Here is a 21,223-nt window from a genome sequence, read left to right on the forward strand (position 1 = left end):
CAAGCCATTATGTTTAATTAATATTTGACAAAGGAGGCAAGAGCATACAATGGATTCAAGACAGTCTCTTCAATAAATGGTGTTGGGAAATTTGGTCAGATATGTGAAAAAAAAAATGAAACTAGGTCACCAACTTACACCATACTCAAAATCAAATTCAAAATGGCTAAAGGACTTAAATGTAAGATGGGAAACCATAAAAATCTTACAAGACTCCATAGGCAGCAAAATATCAGACATATGTCTTAGCAGTATCTTTACAGACACAGCTCCTAGGGCAATGGAAACTGAGGAGAAAATAAGTAAATGGGACTACATCAAAATAAAAAGCTTCTGCACAGCAAAAGAAACCAACAAAACAACAAGAAAACCCACTGCATGGGAGAACATATTTGCCAATGATATTTCAGATAAGGGTTTAATCTCCAAAATTTACAGAGAACTCATACAACTTAACAAAAGGAAGATAAACAGTCCAATCAAAAAATGGGCAAAGGACCTAAATAGACACTTTTTGAAAGAGGACATACAGAAGGCCGAGAGACATGAAAACATGCTCAAAGTCACTAATCATAAAAGAGATGCAAAGCAAAACAACGAGATACCATGTCACATCTGTCACAATGGCTAGCATCAACAAATCAACAAACGACAAGTGCTGGTGAGGATGTGGAAAAAAAGGAACCCTCCTGCACTGCTGGTGGGAATGCAGACTGGTGCAGCCACTGTGGAAGACAATATGGAGTTTCCTCAAAAAGTTAAAAATGGCAACAAATCATCAAAAGAGGAAACTGGGCAATAAAAGTGAAAGTGCAAAAAAATGAAAAGTGATAATGCTGAAAGTGAAATTCTAATAGAACATAAATGACATCACAGAAGAAAGAGCTAACTTGGGAATGTCAATGCTACTGCTATGCAAGAGACTCTAGATATGCAGCCAAGGAAACTTAGTAAATGTGAACTTATTGGCATAAATTAGGACACAGAGGAGGTTGTGACACAAAGAATAAGGATGTCCCATAAGAAGTGACTCTGGCCCTGGCCAGTGTGACTCAGTTGGTTGAGCTTCATACTGTGCACTGAAAGGTCATTGGTTTGATTCTTGGTCAGGGCACATACCTGGGTTGTGAGCTCCATACCCAGTTGGGGTGTATGGAGTATATGTGGAAGGCAGCCAATCAACGTTTCTGCTCTCTCTCTCTCTCCCTCTCTATCCAAAATCAATATTTTTAAATGGACACAGACAGTGGGGCGGTGGAGGCTTGCCCAGGGTGGGAATGGCTGGGGGAGGGGCGTCAAATGGAAAAAGGAGACATATATAAATCTTTAGACAATAAATATTTTTAAAAAGGTAAAATAAATAAAGCCACTTATATTTAATGCAATTATTGTTGGTTTTAATCTATTTTGCTATTTGTTTTCTATTTGTCCCATATTTTCTTTATTCCCTTTTTCCTCTTTTCATATCTTTTATTGGATTTATTGAGTACTTTTTAATATTCTATTTTATTTTTTATTGGCTCATTAGGCATATCACTTTATTGTTTTTTTATGCTATGCATCTTTATTACAGTTTGCCTTCACATACTATTATAGCAGATTACATAAAATGTCAGGTATCCTATATAATAAAAGCCTAATATGCTAAGTGTCTGGTCATCCATTCAACAAATCAAGGCGTAATATGCTAATGATATGCTAAGGCCTCTCAACAGCTCACTATGATGTGCACTGACCACCATGGAGCAGACGTTTTGACCAGTAGGTTAGCTTGCTGCTGGGGTCCGACCGATCGGGACTGAGTGAGATGGGCTGGACACACCCTGGAGCCTCCTGTGGTCCCTCCCTGGCTGTCCAACCTCCGGCATCCTTCCCCGGCCCCAATCGTGGTGGAGTCCCTCAGCCTGGCCTGCACCCTCTTGCAATCTGGGACCCCTCAGGGGATGTCAGAGAGCTGGTTTTAGCCCGATCCTACAGGCCAGGCTGAGGGACCCCACTGGTGCATGAATTTGTGCACTGGGCTTCTAGTACTTTAATAACAGAATACCTCTATTTCCCTGTTCCTATCCTATTCTACATATATTATGAATCCCAAAATATACTTTTATTATTTTTGCTCTAAACAGCACATTGTCTTTCAAAAATTTTTCAAATGAGAAGAAGCTAATTACATGTGTATTATCCAGTGCTCTTTATTCCTTTGAGTCGGTCCAGGCTTCCATTTGATCATTTGCCATCTGCCTGAATGACTTCCTTTAACTTCCTAGGTAGTGCCTGCCTGCTAGTGAGAAACATTCTCTTGGATATTTGTTTGAAGATACCTGTATTTCATCTTCAGTTTTGAAGGATATTTTCACTAAATATGCAGTTCTAGATTGACAGATTTTTTTCTTTCAGCATTTTAAAGATTCGTTATCTCCTGGCTAGCACAGTTTCCAATGAAAAATCCTCAGACAGTCTTATCTTTTTAAAGTATTTTTTACTGGCTGTTTTTAAGACTTTATCTTTATTTCTGTTCTTGCAATTTGAGTATGAATTATCTTGATGTGGTTTTCTTTGCGTTTATCTTTTCCTCTGTTGATCTTCTTTGCTTGTAGGTTTATAGTTTTCTTCATACTGAAAAAAAAATCTTGGCCATTGTATCTTCACATATTTTTCACATATTTTTCCAAGCCTTTCTTCTTTTGGTTTGCAATTACACATATGTTAGATGATGTGATATAGTCTTGCAGATTACTAAGATTATTTATTATATTCATTAAGGATTTTTGTCTCTCTGGCAATACTTTGGATATTTAAAATGCCTTTTCTTCATATTCACTAATCTTTTCTTCTATAGGGTTGAATTTGTTGTTCAACCCATCAAGTGAAAATTTCCTTTCAGAGGATATATTATTATGTTCTAGGCTCTTTAGTTTTTTTTAAAATATCCTCTGTTCCTCTCCTTATTATGTTCATGTTTTTATTTAAATATTTGGGTGTTTTTTTATTAATTGATTTTGAGAGAAAGAGACAGAGACATCAATTTGTTGTTCCACTTATTGATGCATTCATTGGTTGATTCTTGTATGTGCCCTGACTGGGGATCAAATGTGTAACCTTCGCATATCAGGATGACACTTTTAACTAACTGAACTACCTGGTAAGAGCTGGGTGTGGTAATAGCTATTTAAGTCTTTGTCTACTAATTTTACTATCTGTCATTTCTAGGTTTAACTCTATTGACTGATTTCTCTCCTGCTTATAACTCACATAGTCCTTCTTTTTCTCATGTCTAGTTATCTTTTATTGGATGCCGGACATTATAAAAGTTAAGTTGAATGCTGCATTATCTTTACTTCTTTTTAAAAAATATTGGACTTTTTTAAAGAAGCTGTTAAGTTACTTGTAGATAATCAGTTTGATCCATTTGAGGCTTGTTTCAAACTTTGTTAGAGCAAATTTAAAGTTGACTTTACTCCAAGTCTAGTTTAACCCGTAACTGTGACCTTCCTGGATGTTCTGTGAGGACTCTCCATTCTGACCGATCAGAGATCGAAAATCTCTGAGCTCTGTGTGAGCTTTGGGAACTGTCTGTCTTAAAGCTCACCAGTCACTTTGTACTTGGTCTTACAGAACTTAACCTTACACATGCACAGCTAAGTATCAGTAGCAGACTCAGGTGAACCCATGTAGCTATCAGGACTTCTGCATGCACCCTCCTCCCATCTAGTGGTCTGCCCCGGCAAACTCCAGCTGCTCAGCCTTCCCAGACTCTAATCTCTGTTTCCTCGATTCACAATACTGCTGTGCTGTGCTCGACTCCCTCGCGGTGTCCAGGCCCATGTGCCTCCAGGAAGAAAGGGATGGTTGTCGGGTTTACCCCCTTTGTTTCCCTTCCCTTCACAGTCACAGTCCTGTGCTTCTTGTTCCCAGCACCCTAACAGTTTTCTCCATATTCTGTCCAGTTTTCTAGCTGTTTACTGTAGCAGATGAAGTATGGTCCCAGCTACCCCACCATGGTCCCAGTGGAAATCATGAATTTTATTTATGCTTCACAAATTTATGCCTTTATTTTGATGTAATATGTAGAGGTTTTCAAGTTGGAAAGTTCTGTAAAAATTCTAAATTTTAAAAATTAAAATAAATTAAATCTAAGTATTCATTATGAATTATCTGAATATTTATGCACCATAGGATAATACACAGTTATGTAGTAATATCTGGCACCATAACTCTTTCAGTCTTTGAAGAAGCTTCAAATGGGTACTTATACAACTTTTAGTAGAAAATACTGCATAATAATCTGAGCTTTGTACTGTTTAAAGAATTTGGGAAGCATCCTTTTATTTAATCCTGTTTATTCCAAAACTTATACTATTATATTTTAAAGAAATGTATCTTTATGAGATCTGAACTTGCCTTAAAAAGAGGAGTCTCCTAATTTTCTTCCCTCCAAATCACCTTCCTGGAAATCATGGATGCATGAATTTTCACCTTTAGTGATGGGACATGGAAAATAAAGGAATGAAAGACTTTTTTGAATTATGACATAATGTGAAGTGTGCTGCAGAAAAGGGTGCTATATTAAGATGATTTGGGGGGAGGGGGAGTGGATATCTATAATACTTTCAACAATAAAGATAAAAAAATTTAAAAAGATGATTAACAGCCATTGACACCTTTGTGAAAATTGGTTGGTTTATTGGTTCTTTTCCAATAGGGCTTTAAACCTGAGATTTTGATGGGAGTTGCATAGAGAAAGTGGACCAACACACTGGGCTCTTTGACAAGGAAGACGCCCTAGAGAAGCAGAGGGGAACCGAGTGCTTGTGAAGGGTGAAGGGGTAGCCAAGCACACACGGGAGCAGTGAGGTTGAAACAACAGCAACAACAAAACAATTCTGCTCACTTCAAATTTTTTTTTTCTCATCTGTTATTCTATACCTATTTAGACCATGTTGTAGATGACTATTGGAAAAAGGTATTTTTCTATAGTAATGATAGCTATGAAAATAAGACTTGGATTCAAATAGCTAACCCTAACTTAATTTATGTATGACATTAAATGTAAGTCAATACCATGCTGAGAGTAAAATTATTCAAAAATGTCAGGGGGACAGTTTGCATGATAAATTAGCTATAATTTTTCAACCATGCTCAACCAGAGCTTTTTAGATGTAATTAAAAAGTTCAGAAATTCAGGCAGCTGTGACTTAGGTTCACATACATAGTAAAAGCCTTGAAGCTTAATAAATAAATTTTATTTCTTCAATTATTCAAGAAATTACACAATTTCTCATTATGCTTTAGAGTATTGATTCTGCTCTATTTCGCTGTTACTAGGTCTAGGCCAGCGGTTCTCAACCTGTGGGTCGCGACCCCTTTGGGGGTCGAACGACCCTTTCACAGGGGTCGCCTAAGACCATCGGAAAACACATATATAATTACGTATTGTTTTTGTGATTTATCACTATGCTTTAATTATGTTCAATTTGTAACAATGAAATTGGGGGTCACCACAACATGAGGAACTGTATTAAAGGGTCGCGGCATTAGGAAGGTTGAGAACCACTGGTCTAGGCTTTTTATATACCACCATCTGGTCTCACTTTAAATTCAGCATTGGTCATTTCAAGTGGCCCAGAATGCTTCCCGGGTCCATGGACTCATTCTGCAGTCCCTCCCCACTTTCCCAGGTGACTATTCATGTTCTCGCCTCACACCTTGAGTCTCCCAACAGTCTCTTCTGCCCTCCTCCTGCTAACCTGATGAACCGTTCCTTCTGCTTCGTGGAGAAGCTGGAATTAATCAGGAGTTCCCACCACTGCTGCAGGGGTGGTACCTGTGCTTCCCAGCAAAGGCCCTCTCCTCCCCTGCACTCTCCATCCCACGACCTTCCCTTTCCTCAAGGACATGTCTCCAGTGAGTCCCTGGCATCAGCTATTTTCCCCTCTCTCCTGCAGATCTTCCCTGTCAGCTTGTATGCTGTTAGTTCTCTCCACACACAAAAATACAAACAAACAAGTCAGCCCCGCCTTTGCCCACTTCCCCTGCAGCTTCCAGCCCATTTCTCTCCTTCCCTTTGTAACAAAACCCTGAACAAAGTGTCTGTATCTGCTCCAATTCCTCCCCTCTCTCTTGGGCTCCCTCTAATCTAGCGTTCCTCCTTGCCACTACACAAAATTGCTTCTATCCAAATCACCAATGTCCCCCACATGCTCAAAAAGCCATGTGGTCATTTCCCAGCCCTCCCTGTGCACGAGCTCTCTGTAGCATCGGACACAGTGGAATACGCCTTGAAACACTTTCTTTATGTGGCTTCAGGATTCTATCCTGTCCTGGCCTCTGATCTCTCTGGCCATTATTTGCTTTCTTGACATTGGCAGGCCCAGGGCTCAGAATACTTATACTTCCATTTTTATAGACCCTCGATGCCTTAACATGTCATCCGGTAGCAGAGTCCTATACACCATGTATATGCTGGTGTATACTTTTAGCCTAGACCTCGCCCCTGAACTCCAGACTGGAATGTCCACATGTTCACTTCAACGCTACATGTCCAATAGGCATCTCCAAGCTTCATGTGTCCGAAACTTATCTGGATTTTCCTCCAAAAACCTGTTCCACCAAGGTTTTGATGTAAGGTAATGATGACACCCCATTCTTCTAGTTGCTTGGGACAACTATCTTGAAGTCACCCTGGATTCATTTCTTTTTATCATACAGCATAGCCAGTTATGAGAATAGTGGCCAGAACCTCCTTAGACGAAGGGCCCAGCGCAGGTTGGAAGGGCCTACTCCATGCCTGCACAGGGAGGGGAAAGCCCAGTCTAGGGCATGTCACTGTGACGTTTCCAAACACTCAGGATAAAGGGAGGGTCCCAAAGGTGCCCACAGAGCGGAAAGCAGGTCACATGCAAAAAAGTCAGACCTCGCGTGGCAAAGGACACAATCGCACTGTCCGCGGGCTTATTCTGGCAACACCCCGCTTCCGGGACGTGGACATGGTTTGATTAGATACATGTGTCACTTCAAAAAATCGTTCTTGTGTGTTAGGCAGAGTGGGGGCTCAAGTCAGCTCAGTGAATCTAGAAGTCTCCTATCTGCCTGTCTGGGAACGTCTATTTCTTTCCCCTTTAAACGAAGGGAAAGAGTGTTACATTTCCTCCTGCTCTACTCCCTCCCCCTTCCTCTTCCTGCTCCTTCTCCTTTGTTCCTTCTCCCCTTCCCCACTTTACCTCTGAGCCTTCACACTTGCTCTGTGTCTATTTCTGTCTCTCCTTCTCCCTTTCTCTGTCTCTCCACAGAAGTCTGTGTTTGTCTAATCATTGGCAGGAGAAATCTTTTTTTTTTCTTTTGCTCTTTGCGTTTTAAGTGATGAATAGTTGGCGCTGGATCAAAGACAAGCCCTGTGGTTTTCTGGCTGCTCCAGAGGGCGGTGCAGCTGGCAGCCGGCCCAGCTGCTGGTGATAGGCATGTGCAAGATACCAAGCTCACAGGTCACTGTGTGTGTGTTCACGTCCGTGTGTCTTTCAGGCCAACTGCAGACTGAAGCAGATTGAGAAGGAGTACACCCAGAAGCTTGCCAAATCTTTGCAGGTAAGAACGTTGGAAGAGAAAAGCAAAACGAGAAGAACATATGCATAAAAGCCTTTGTATGTTAGGATTAAACTTCATTCTCTCCAGTTCCTCACAGATTAGCATCATGTTTTTGATGGGTACATGGATAAGTAATATATGCTTTTAATATTTTTTATTAAAAAAACTTTTTTAAATTGAACCATGTGAACACACACTCACATGTGGTAGAACCAGCCCGTGCACTTGAGCAAGCCCAGGCCGAAGCATATTTCATGAGGGCGGGAGGCACACGCCTACATCTGTGATGTAAGCAGTTTGATACCATCTGTGCTTTTTTGCAATATTCCATTTTGCTGCAGTAAAGACAGCTTAACAACAGAACTCAAAATGGCAAGTGTCTGCATTAAATTACCAGCTCAACTGTTGGCTCCTTTGGGAAAAAGAAGAAGTCCCTCCACTCATAGCTTGCTGTGTGTTGTTACTTTTGTAGTTTTAGTCTGAACAGGCCAATAATTGATGCCTTCTCTACTTGACATGATGCTTACAGTGCTCTCTGCACGAGTTGTTACAAGGCTATTCTAGAGCAGCACCCAGGGAATCCCAAGCATTCCTTAGTTGTATGAATAATTCTAACTAAATAAATACTAACTTTCATTTTAGTTTTGTGGCATCATAACTAATGACTTTGTAACTCAACTTTTCTTAATGTATACAGTGAAACGTGGTAGTAAACTGAAATGCATGTACCATTTTATGAGTCACCACACAATTGGTAGTAACAGCAACACGACAACAAAATGATACTAATATCAAGAATTTTGTGGGGCACTAACCGTATTGACTCATTCTGTCTTCATTCATAACAACACTGAGACTAGGAATTACTATTAGTTTCCCACTTGGGGAAACTAAGGCTCAGGAAAGTGAGGTCACATAATTAGCAAATGACTGAGCCAGGATCCAGCCCGGGTCTGACTGCCCCAGCCCGACCCACTCCCTCACATTTTTGTATCACACAATTTTGGTGGTGGTGGTGATCATGACATTTCTTAAATTCTACAATTATTTCAAAAATGTGCATATGTCATTATTTACATCCCATTAGGAAATCAAAAATCTTCAAGTGAAGGCTCATATGTGCTTATTTAAAAAGATGATGGTTGCACTAGCCAATTTGGTTCAGTGGTTAGAGCGTCGGTCTGCGGACTGAAGGGTTGCGGGTTTGATTCCCATCAAAGGCTTGTACCTTTGGCTGCAGGCTCAATCCCTGGGCCCCCATCAGGATGAGTGCGGGAGGCGACCAATCGATGTGTCTCTCTCACATCAATGTGTCCCTGGGCCCCATCAGGATGAGTGCGGGAGGCGACCAATCAATGTGTCTCTCTCACATCAATGTTTCTCTCTCCCTATTCTCCCCTCCCACTCTCTCTAAAAATCAATGGAAAAAATATTCTTGGGTGAGGATTGAAAAAAAGATGATGATTGTCTTGACTGCCCTTATTCCAGACCTTCCTTGAGGAAAAAACATGGGGAATATCCTTTATAATCCACTGAGAAAAAATCTTATAATCAAAAGAAATCTTATTACTCTGAAAGTTAAAGTTTAAACTGAAATAATGGAAACCACCCAGCTGGCATGCATCACATCCTGCTGCTTGTGCTTTGTGTTAAATGGGGGAGGCAGACCGAAAGTGAGATAGAAGATAGCTGACAAAATGCTTCCATGATGGGAGTGTAACCAGGGGTGTTGAAGTTTATCTAGAGGAATGTGTGAAGAAGGCCGATTAGATGGTATTAAAGCAAATTAAATGGAAGTGAGTGTGGAAGATCACCTGGGCTTCCCAGGGCGGCAGACCTGAATTGGAATTCCAGCCCTACCACCTACGTGACCTTGAGCGAGTTACCTGCCCTCTCTGGAATTCAGTTTGCTCATTTGTATAATGGGGGAGTAATGCTTACTCGGAGGATTAAGTAACACAATACCACAAAAGTGCTTAGTGCAGAGCCTATAGCTAGCAAAGCATTTAATCACTTTTAGCTCTTACAATGATAGTATGAAACTTGCAATGAGAAAGGAAAAGAGGGAGCAAAGAAGGGAAAGGGTATGGAAAGGGCAAAAAATTAGTTTATTTGGGGTGTTGCACATTGATAAAAATCTACTTCCAGAATTTGGAGAGGTAAAGGGGTGCTGAATATTTTCCCAATGAAAGACATGAAGAAGGAGGAGGAAGAAGAGGAAAAACCAACTAGTAACAACTGCCATGTCCTATGACCATCATTTCATAAATGAAAGGCCAGTGCAACGCCAAGTCAGAAAAAACCTTCGAAAAGGTCTAGTAACAATAAGAGATAGTCCATCCTTCTCATAACAGATGGGATGACAGCCTCACATTGCCAGTATTTGTTAGCCCACCGCTAAATATGAGAAACATTGCTATCAGTCAGTTCAGAGAAACAGATGATTTAAAAATAAACATTGTAAAACAGGACCATGGATTGACTTTTTTCTGTTTTCCAGTTTGTTTACTGGATTCTCTAATTCAATGTCTAAGCTGAGGAGAGTGCAGGAACAAAGTTGCTTAACTTTATTAAATTTTTAACAATCTCTCAAAAAAAAAAAAAGTAATAAGATGAATGCCTTAGTAATGAATTGGTAACCAGGAACTCATCAGTTACACTGGAAAATATTTTAAACATTTTCCTCCCTTAAAGGAAGTTACTTAATCTTTAAGATTTTATCAAGCGTTTAGGACCTACTAGAGTAGACCATGTACACCAGACCCTTGGCGTATCCAGGACTGTGCCCCTTTGGGATTCTCAACACCCACCAGGATGGTGTTCCTTTCATCGCTGGGCACACTTCCAGGATCATTCTATCGGAGTCATGTATTTATTCTTTTTATCTTAATATTACATATTAGCCTCCCTTTCAATTCTTATGCTGGTTCCCACTCAACTGACTTACTTGGTCAAAGAAAGATGTTGCCATCTGCAGGGGTATAAGTGGTGGTGAGAAAACTAAAGCTGGATGCCAACACCCACTCGCTGCCAGGGCCCGGCTTCCCGGCTGCCCACACTTGCTCCCACATTCCCTGCAGATCAGTGCCCGGGCCTGCGCCATGTGTCCCACACCCAGCCTTCCTGTCACTCCCCAGGGTGACGGCCCAGAATGCAAAAGGTGTGAAGGAGCCCCTCTCCCACTTAGTTTAGGAGGATCTCCCCGAGGATGCCTTGTCTTGTCTATTGTATTTTACAGAAGAGCTTTATAAAAATCTCCAACTCCTCTATGACCTGAAAAACAGTTAAGTGAGTTAAAGATAAAATATTAACCTCTATTTAGAATCCTGTTATTTTTAAGACCTAATAAGACCACTAACATTAATTCAAAGTATTAATTGCTTAATAATCATTATTAACTGTGATAGCTTTCATGGAATAGGTTGCTTACAGTATCAGCCTCAGAGAGCCCTCCTTTTGTTTCCAAAATGTTATTTTTTAACACTCTAATTCACTTCCTTCTCGGAAGCGAATGCAGGTACACATTTAGCTGAATGGCGGCATTTTGTTCTATGGTTTTTAATTACGACTCAACCCAAACTGGTGGGGTTTGATTGGGATTGTATAGATTAGTTTTCATTTTTCTCAGAAATTTTTCTATGAAAGGCTAGCTTATCTCAATATACTATTTCAAGTAATTATTTTTTTTACTTACTCTGATTATAATTCTACTACTTAAGTATTTATTGGGTGCCAGTTATGTGCACTGAGCTAAGATGAAAATAGCCTATTCCCTTATACTCTGTGTCTGCAACCAGGTGAATTTTGTTCCTTACCTAAAGCTTATTAATCTAGTTAGTATGATTATTTTCTTTCTTAAAATAAATCTCAAATCAGTTTTTAAAAATTATCTATATTTTAGTCACATCTCTGTAGCCATCTTATCTATCAGTCTGTCAACCAATTTATCTGTTTATCTGTCCAAGGTTTATCAGTCTGTCAACCAATTTATCTGTTTATCTGTCCAACCTGAAATGTTTTGACACTCTCCCTATATCATCTTCATAAGTTTTTAAATTAACTTTCCAAAAGTCTCATTTTCCCAAAAATAATCTCATTATTCCCTCAAAGAATGTAAGGTTTAATTTTCCACACAAAGGCAAGCATTCTTTGCTAGTGGTTCCTTCTAAAACCTGCATTTCTTTCTTTCTGATGTGTTCTTGTCATAAATCTTCTGAATATGAGAGATCCCTCTTTCACACTCTTGTCATTTGAAGAACCCCAAAATATTTTTATCTTCCATTATAAAGCTAATCTGAATCTTACTTTTTTCAAAGAAATGAAATTACTCTGTACTTTAAAAATGCATTGAGTGATTGTGATGATAGATATATGAATCTATACACACGATAAAATTGCACAGAACTAATACACACACACACACACACACACACACACAACACACACACACACACACACACACACACCGAACACACAATGAACACATTACAGAATTAAACTCTCCACTTCTGCAAAGTTGTAGTTTACTCAAATTGAAACACTGCAATAGTCATTGAGAGAGTAAGTTATTTTTGCTATTTGGCCCCATGTTCTTATAAAATACCAATCCCAAGTTTCATGTTGAGCCAAGGAAATCTGGCTCTTTGTTATCTCCAGCTCCTCTGGCTCTGTGACTGTGAGTGAGTTCATTACTCTGTGCCTCAGTTTTTGACATTTACTGTAAAAACTTAACCTTCCCTGTTTCATAGAAGTGCTATGAGAATTAATGGAACTGATGCCAGAATGGAAACATTTCATCAAAATTCAAGAAACAGATGAAAACATCTTCCTTCTCAGTAAATGAATTCCCCAACTCACAGCAAAAGGGTCAAGTTTGCATTTAAAAATATGACTGTACTGCTACTATCATCTCTTTCACAGTTGTCTTAGTATTTGATTCTTTACAAATTCTAAATGTTAAGCTTTGTTACAGTGAATTTAGCTCCCTTCTAAAAGCATAAGTACCCCACATTTTATTGTAAATGTGCTATTATTTCTGTCAGTAGTAACAACTAATATTTCCATAGGACTTGGCTTTGGGGAGACTCCAGACACTTTCTATTTATTGCCTTCTAATGCTGTGAACTGGTGTTGTCATCTAATAATAGCTGGAAAAACTGAGTTCCAAGGAAGATCACTAACTTCTCCGGTGTTTTTCATCAACTGGCCCTTCTCCCTTAGAACCAACAGAATTCTGCTCTAACCCAGGACGAGGGTTCTTTCTTTTATTAGAAGAAACCACCATTTCCTGCTTTTGAAAGTCATCACTATTGAATTTGAAAGGAAGTGGATACATCTAAACCAAAGGAAGAGTCAGCCCATTAAATTCAAAGCTCCCTCGCCAGATGATTGCGTTGAGAACTGGGAGGGAACCCAGTCATAGAGAGAACCAGTTCTCAAGTGTAGAGAATACTCCAGGAGTCTCTGAAATGACACTATTTGGACCAAAATCAACTTTCATGAATATATTAGCACTTAGGAAGAAAGCAACCTTTTTGGAACTGTGTCATCATAAACTTCTCTTCAATCCCAAAACCTGTTCAAAGTAGCCTGGTTTGAGGAACCAATTAGTGCAGCAGTTGCTCGGACTGTGCATGGTTCAAGTCCTGCCTGTCTCCTTGGTTGTAAAATCTGTGGCCTCTTTCTGTGCCTCTGTTTCTCCAGTATTAGTGATGGGCAATAATAATGCCTCCATAGGAACTTACAGTGCTTAGCACAGTGCTCAGCCGTTGGTGAATACTCAAAAACTGCTGTGTGGAATTAGGTAACTATGGAGAATGAACTCTTCCTTATTTTCTTTGGTTATTACAGTTCAAAGTATTAGGCAAGGCACAATAGCTTTTTTCTTTCCAATAAGTATATTTCTCAGTAAAATGAGATCTGACGCATTTCATATATTTGAGATCACAGATGTTCTTTCTGCTGATGAGTAAATATTGTGGAATGTTATCGTGGAAATGTCTTCCAAATATATTTGGTTCAGCTGTTATTCACCATTCACCATTTTTATTACAGTCTTTTATTGGGTGGAATTTCATGCGTTATAGTGTGTGATATGTTAATTGGAAATACTGAGTTTGTGGAGGAGAGTCTTGCCAATCCCATTCTTTTGTTGAGCATAAATGCATATGAAGTAGACGCCTCTCGCTGAAGAATGCGAGTGATCGCATGCTGTTTTCATTTTAGACCATCTCCGAGCTCCAGACAGCCATTTCCGCCCTGAAAGAAGAGAGCAGCCGGCAGCAGCTCGCTGCGGAAAGGCGGCTGCAGGATGTTACCCAGAAGTTTGAAGATGAGAAGAAGCAGCTGATTAGAGATAATGACCGAGCAATCAAGGTAATCGGAAGACTTCAGTAACCAGTGGTCCCAGCTGCTGCCATGTAATTAAAAGGGGGCAGATGCTTGCAGGTATCTGGCTTGTCCACACAGCCTGCAGTCACCCCACTCACTGGCCTCCACCTTTGATGTGTCCGGTGACTCAGGCCGCTTCCCTCTGAGAGGTCACATGCCAGCATACAAAGTCATTTTTGGCAAACTCGCTCCATTCACATGGAACACATATTCGAAAACCACCCGGTGCTCTTTCTTGAGAACCACTTTGGAACGTTCTCTTGATATTAGATGACTCTTTCAGCCCAGGACTGCTGGCTAATAAATTCAGAAGTCAGCTTCCAATTGGCATCCTATTCTCTGCCCACATCCTTTCATTATGCATCTGTGTGATGAGAAATAACCTGTTTGAGGTTTGGAATTCCAACTATTTGCTATGCTCGGATGTGTATGCTGAGCACCTAGGTGGTTTCCAAACAGCTTCAGAAAGGCACACCTTTCATAGCAACAGACCCCCCTGCACTCTGGTTCCTGGGGTGATGGGCAGTCCCATCTCCAAGTGGCATTTCCTTGGCTCCGGAGCAGTGAGTATTCCTGTGTTTGTCCGCCTCATGCGTATTTAATCTGTGAGGATAAGCATCTGGAAACCTTTATAAATAAGATTTAGAAGAGAACAAAAAAATATTTTAAGAATTCTCAGCAAAGGATTATTTTTTGGTGACTTTACTTTGTTAGAGCAATGCTTGAAGCATGTAGAGTGATCATACGAAGCAAAGAAACATTTGGATTTTATCACTGCCCTTTTCTGCCTAACACCCATCTTGCTTTCTATAGCCCATTGTAGACGATCTGAGTAATTTAGGGAAACGTTAGTGTTAATGTAAGTTGCTTTCTTATATATAGACTAGAGGCTCGGTGCATGAGATTTGTGCGCTGGGTGGGGGGGGGGAGGGCCTTCAGCCTGGCCTGGGCCCTCTTGCAGTCTGGGAGCCCTCGGGGGACCCTGCCTGCGGGGATCGGGCCTAAGCCGGCAGTCAGACATCCCTCTCGCAGTCTGGGCTCTTGCAGTCTGGGACCTCTCACTCCTTACCGCCCACCTGCAGCGGAGGCAAGAGAGGCTCCTGCCACTGCCGCTGCGCTCGCCAGCTATGAGCCCGGCTTCTGGCTGAGCGGCACTCCCCCTGTGGGAGAGCACTGATCACCAGGGGAGCAGTTCCTGCATGAGTGTCTGCCCCCTGGTGGTCAGTGTGCGTCACAGCGACCCATCATTCCACTGTTCGGTAGATTTGCATATCAGGCTTTTATTATATAGGATACTTTTTAAGCCTGGGCAACCCTGAATAGAGTAAAAAAGCTTTAAGGTATGAACAAAACCTTGGAAGCTATTACATCCAGCCTCCTCACTTTAGAAGAAAGGACTTACTTTATTTTATTATTAATGATATTTTTCCCTATATAGTTCTATCTTTGAGCTTTTTCTTTTCCCCTACGTGTGATATAAGACAGAAGAGATGTTTCCTTTTCATATTCCACTAATTGAAAGAAATCTTGGGCACTCTTCTCATTTATAAATGCACAGCAAGTCCTCATTGACCTGTACAACTGAGTTGAACACTTCGTTTCAACTTTCATTTTATGGGAATTTCTTTTCCAGTGATGTCCAAATACCAACTGGTAGGTAATTTCCAAATTTCAATAAAAAATTGAATTCCAATATAAGCAAAAAGGGAAAACGCCCTGGCCAGGTAGCTCAGTTGGTTGGAGCATTGTCCCAAGCACCAGTTGTTGGAATTTTGTGAAGTCGTTATAAAATAAGGATTCAGGGACATTGGCAGAGTTTGAAGTTGTCACTGTGCGCCTCTCTGGTGTGCTCCAGAATCCTGTATCTTTCCTTGACTGCAGGTGGTTGAGAGGTTTTGTATGATGTCTACCTTGCTCTACCCTATTTCTATGCTGTTGGTGCATTTCTGCTAGTTTTTATTGTTATTTATTCACGTCCTTTGGTGTTGGGAGAGAGAAGTTCAATCTACTATCTACTCTCAGAAGCCTCTTTGACTCCCTTATAACATTTAACAAGGAACCTGTGTTAGTCAGCTATCGTCACAGTAATGCTCCATAAGAAACAATCCCCCAAACTCAGCGACTTATAAGAAAGGACACTACTTTTTCTTGCAAGGTGTCTGCAGATCTCTGGTGTGGCTCGGCTGTGGGCTGTGGCTGGCTGGGTTTGACCCCACCTTTAGATTGGGCTCATTCCAATGAAGCCCAGGAATGCCTAGGAGCAGTGATCCCATCTGCCCTGGAAACAGCCTCTGACACCCCTCAACTCCACGGCAACACCTCCCAGCTCAGCTGCCACTCCCAAGCCTCCTCCCATTCCCAGGCCCTGTCTGCTCTTCCTCCTCTTAGCACTTAAATGGTGGTATTACTCAAGGCCTCTTCTTGCTGTGTATGCACTATCCCTACAATGTCTCATCCCCTCAAGTAAGCATTCATGCAAATGACTTTTGAATTGTCACCTCCACCCAGACGCCTTTCTGAGCTCTCAGTCCAGTTCTAACCACTGCTGCACATTTTCACTTGGATGGTCCAGAGGCTGCTCAAACGAGGCAGATCACAAACAGAGTTACCTTCCCCCCGCTCTTCCCTTCCCCCAGCCTGTTCTTCCTCTTGTATTGATTATCTGAACTAGAGTACCGCCAGCATCCACCCGGCCACTCCAGTCCGATTCCGCAAATCCCCTTGAGCGAATTCTCCCCTCCCTCACCTCATCGCTGCCAGTCCTCGCCCTCACTGCTCTCTGGTCCCAGGAACTCTGAGGAAGTCCTTTCCCTTGAAGATTAAATGTGGTCTTCTCTGTGACGCGTCCGAGGGAGAGGCTCACACCAGCTTTGTCAATTCCTGCAGTAAAGTGTTCACCACACACCTCCACAGTCCCTCATCTCAGACCCTGAGGCTGCGTGTGTTCTGTGAAGTCAGAGTATAGGAAGGTGACACGGTGCTTGTACTTTGTCCCCAGTGGAGTCTGGGACAACACACAGTATCAAACACACAAGCACTGGGAAACGCAGATTATCCTCAATAAATGGGACACATAGAGACCACGGACACCCTGGCAACATCAGTCAAGTTTTGTGTTCTCACAAGTTAACTGCAACCTTTCAAAACTTATTTGTAGTTTTTGGAGGATTTTGGATCGAGGACTGCAGATGGGAGGTTGTGAACTGTGTTTTTATGAATTCTCTTTCTCACCAACTAGACTCGATGCTTCTTGAGAGCAAGCCCTTCGCACAACATTTGGCTCAATGGGAGTGCTGGAAATATGCTGAATTAATGAATGATGTCCCCTCACAAACCAGGGCTCTGAAAACTAACAATGCCACTTGGTTCTCATGTTATTTCATCAATGGCAACCAGCTTGTAAACAATTGGTGATGCTGTCACAGCTAGGCGAAAATTACTCAGGTCTTGTGGCCACAGTCATATATTTTGCCTGATCAGGCAGCATCTAATAGAACACCCTACAGCTCATATGTGTTATCTGAGGGGCATGGTTTGTATGCTCCGGGAAGGCCTCCAAAAGTCTGTCTACTGAAGCCAAGTCATCTAAATGTTAGTTAGCACCGTCCTCTCTGCTCCCAGAGTTCGCTGGGGAAGCTGTTAGAAGCAGCTCTACGACAGACTGCCGACTGTCCTCCTGCCCCGCCGCCCCGCCAGGCCGAGCCCTTTCTTTGAAGCTAGTGTATTGAAAGTTCCTCACTGTGAAGCCAGATGTCCAAGCAGAGATTTCATATCAAGGAGAAATGTTGTCAGATTCTTGCTTGCAGGCATAGAAAGGAGGTTTGAGAGCATTGATGCTGCTCTCCCTTGGCCACTGACCGGAGTTCACAAGGAAAGGTCGGCTGCCAGTAGGATGTCTAGAAATCTGGTCTGCGTTACCAGAAGGGCTGGAGGGGGGAAAAGGAATATTTCATAAGATTGGGCAATTCTTACTGTGCTCAAAGCTTACAGGAATCCATTTCCCAAAGAATGAAAGTACAGAGCTCATTGTGGGGGGCTCGGCAGCACTGAGAAGCAGAAAGAAAGCACAGTGCCCCACATCCACGGCTTTGTCTGGGGCCTGTTCGTTATTTAGTTCTCGTCTCCCCCGCCTGCACATCCTAAGGCGAGAGGGAAGTGGCGTTTTCTTTGTGCCCTCCTGAATTAGAATTAATAATGCTAAGAATAGAAGTGTATTCTATGTCCCACCCAGGAAGGCTCGCCTGCTCGCTCAGAGAGGAAGGCAGAGCCATTCAGCCAAAGTGGCATGGGGGATACATGCCATTTTCCAGGAAGAATGCCCTGGGAGATAGGTTTGGGTACCAGGTGGCAGGGAATTATGACCTGGCTTCCTAAAGCAAGGAGAAGCAAAAACAAGTAAGCAGAGCCCGGCCTGTGTGGCTCAGTGGTTGAGCTTCAAACTATGAACCAGGAGGTCACCGTTCGATTCCTGGTAGGGTTTGCAGGCTCGATCCCCAGTGTGGGGCTTGCAGGAGGCATCCAATCATTGATTCTCTCTCATCCCTGATGTTTCTCTCTTTCTCCCTCTCCCTCTCTGAAATAAATAAAAATATGTATTAAAACAACAACAACAAGTGATCAGAGAATAAATGACCAAATTATTTTACCTTTCCTCCTGTTCCGCTCTCTGGCAAATTTTTATTTCATTTAAAGACTAGTTGAAGATTATTTGCTCAGAAGACAAAATCTTTCAAGCCCTAAGAAAAATACTCTCAGCCTCTGGAACACTGCCTCGTACATACCAAGGAGCCACTCGGACTTGATGAGTGAACGCACGCGGATTGTAAGAGTCCAGTGAAAACCTTCCTCCCCGTGGCGAGGTGAATTTCACTCCTCAGAAGTCACTCTGGGGCTGTTGGTGGTTAATGTCACTATCACATGACTCAAAACATGCATTGCTTTGCTTAATCAAATATTGGAAGTCATAGGCATCATTTAGTTTTTTAGTATTTAAAAAATTTACAAATTTAGAAATATTTTAATGTTTAATAATTATGAACTATATAAGAAACCACCCCCCCCCCAACTTCAGCCTTGGTGACCACAACACCCAGTAGCAGCGCTGGCCTCCCCTCCCCCTGTGGAGGCCTGAGGGAGCGCCTGGCCCATTGTTAGGGCTCAGCCAGCTGGGTGCTCACCGTGGAGACGGTGCACGCTGCCTCGGGTCTTTATGGAGAGCCAGTTATTAAACATTTATCCGCATACCACTGCTGCAACAGCTCCCTTTCCCCCACTCCACTCTCTTGATGAAACTGACCTTCAGCTCTTATGCCCATGGTCATGGTAACCCTCTCAGCACAGGGTGTGTGTGGATGGACAGGTGGACAGATGATACTCCATTATTCCTCTTCTACTCTTCCTTACTACTAACCAGTCACTTGCATTGCTTTTTCTGATGTGTCTGTGATTCAGCTCTTCCAAATATTCACTTAAAGTTCTAATCCCAGTGTAATAAAGTTTGCAAAGTAACCTACCACCTTTTTTAAAAAAAATTCTGTGGTTTCCCCCCACTTCTAATCTTTCTCTAACTCTATGCAGCATGTGACTACACTGACCAACAATTTTCCTTCTGGCATGGGGTTTAGTATACTTTTTCTGATAAAGGGCCAGATAGTTAATATTTTAGGCTTTGTGGGCCATACGGTCTCTGTAGCAATTACTCAGCTCTTGAAAACAGCTTTAGACTACATGTCAACAAGTGGGTGTGGCTGTGTTGCAATAAAACTTTATTGAAAAATAGACTGGGTTCCTGCTAGATCTGTGGGCCATAGTTTGCTAATTCCTGCTCTAGACACTCATGCTTCTCTTGGTTTACATGTTACTTGTACTGGTCTCCTGCTGGCCTCTCTTCCTCCTTGTGGGAGTTCCTCCCGCCTGCATCCTAGGCTTTGCTTCTCCTTCTCCCTCCACGGTGAGTTCATCTCCTCTGTGATTCAGCTGTCACTCCTATAGAGATGGGCCCCAGAACCTCAGCCTGGTTCCTGGCTGGTCCAATATCGCACTGCCTGTAAATCATGTTCTTTGTGAGGATTCACTGCCATTTTAAATTTGTCCGTAACTACACCATTGAATTATCATCTTCCCTTCCAAGTTGGCTCTTCTTTGCAGTCTATCAGGGTTACCCCCAATCTTTCTGTTTCCTGTTAGAAACTCTGGGCTCATCTTTGTCCTTCCTTTCCTTCATCCCAGTTTATCTCAAGTCCACCAGGGTCCTAGAATGTATTTCTTAGTCCTCTGATATGACCCTATTCAAAGCCCTTCTCAACCTGCGATTGATTGAAAACAGCCTGGGCTCGGCTGATGGCCCTGGCAAAGGTCCCCAGCTCCAGCCAGAATGAAGAATCTGCCAGAGAAACCTGAAGTCACTGATGGGCCTGCCCTAAGGTGTGAGCTTGGAAACCAATCGGGAAAGAACAAGCCAGTGGGCAAAAGGACACAGTTCACAGACGAAAAGTGAGACGCAGCAAGCATGTTCAAGGTTGCTCATCCTTGGCCATAATTAAATAAATATAGCTCAAAACTCCAAAGCTTTGAAGGGGCTGGCTGCCATGTGATGGGAATAAGTTGTGAATTTGAACATCTACTCAATGATGCACCATTGCCGGGAGTATAAATTGGAGGGCAGTGGGGGGGGGGGGGGGTATCTATGACCACGTTAAATGCATATAACCTTTGGCCCAGCAGTTCCATTAATAGGAATTGATATACAATATCTCTGTGAGCAAAAAGCTAGGGAAGAAAGTAAGTTATGGTGCATTCATACAATGTAATATTATGGGGGCACTTTTAAAAACTGAAGTAGATCTCTGTATGAAAATGAGACAAGATTGCCAATCCATAGTAAGTGAAAGGAGGCAGAATGTCATACACTGAAAATTGCCTGAATGGGTCTCAAAAATGGGTAAGTGGTTATTTGGGGCGGAGGAATAGGACTTTTGATACCTTTGATGATATTTTCATCCTTACAATGTCATATTACTGAATTGAATTGAGAAGATTGCTTATAATGTCAAGATCAACTCCTCTGTCTGGCATTGCAGAGCCCACACAGACTTCTCAGTACTCCCAGTGGGCACATTCAGGTCTAGCCAAGCCGGTGTGGTCACTGTCCCCAAGTGCCCGTCGGTGCCCAGGTCCTGCCTTCACTGAGCTGTGTACCTCCCTCTTCTCTGCAGCTTCTTGTTCGTCCTCAGATTGTCCGGAGTTAGCAAGG

The 21,223-nt window shown here is 42.1% G+C and overlaps 1 protein-coding gene across 3 annotated transcripts in view; it reads left to right on the plus strand.

Annotated features, from left to right (window-relative positions):
* CEP112 (centrosomal protein 112kDa) overlaps positions 1 to 21,223 on the plus strand; it is a 323,660-nt gene that overhangs the window by 198,719 nt on the left and 103,718 nt on the right. For all 3 annotated transcript variants that reach the window (XM_005858692.2, XM_005858691.2, XM_014532494.1), the window contains 2 exons: positions 7,519 to 7,581; positions 13,807 to 13,956. In XM_005858692.2, coding sequence (XP_005858754.2) covers positions 7,519 to 7,581; positions 13,807 to 13,956 — 213 coding nt within the window. The remainder of the gene's footprint in view (positions 1 to 7,518; positions 7,582 to 13,806; positions 13,957 to 21,223) is intronic.

Source organism: Myotis brandtii, unplaced genomic scaffold, assembly GCF_000412655.1.
Source record: "Myotis brandtii unplaced genomic scaffold, ASM41265v1 scaffold120, whole genome shotgun sequence".
In the NCBI taxonomy this organism is placed as follows: domain Eukaryota; kingdom Metazoa; phylum Chordata; class Mammalia; order Chiroptera; family Vespertilionidae; genus Myotis; species Myotis brandtii.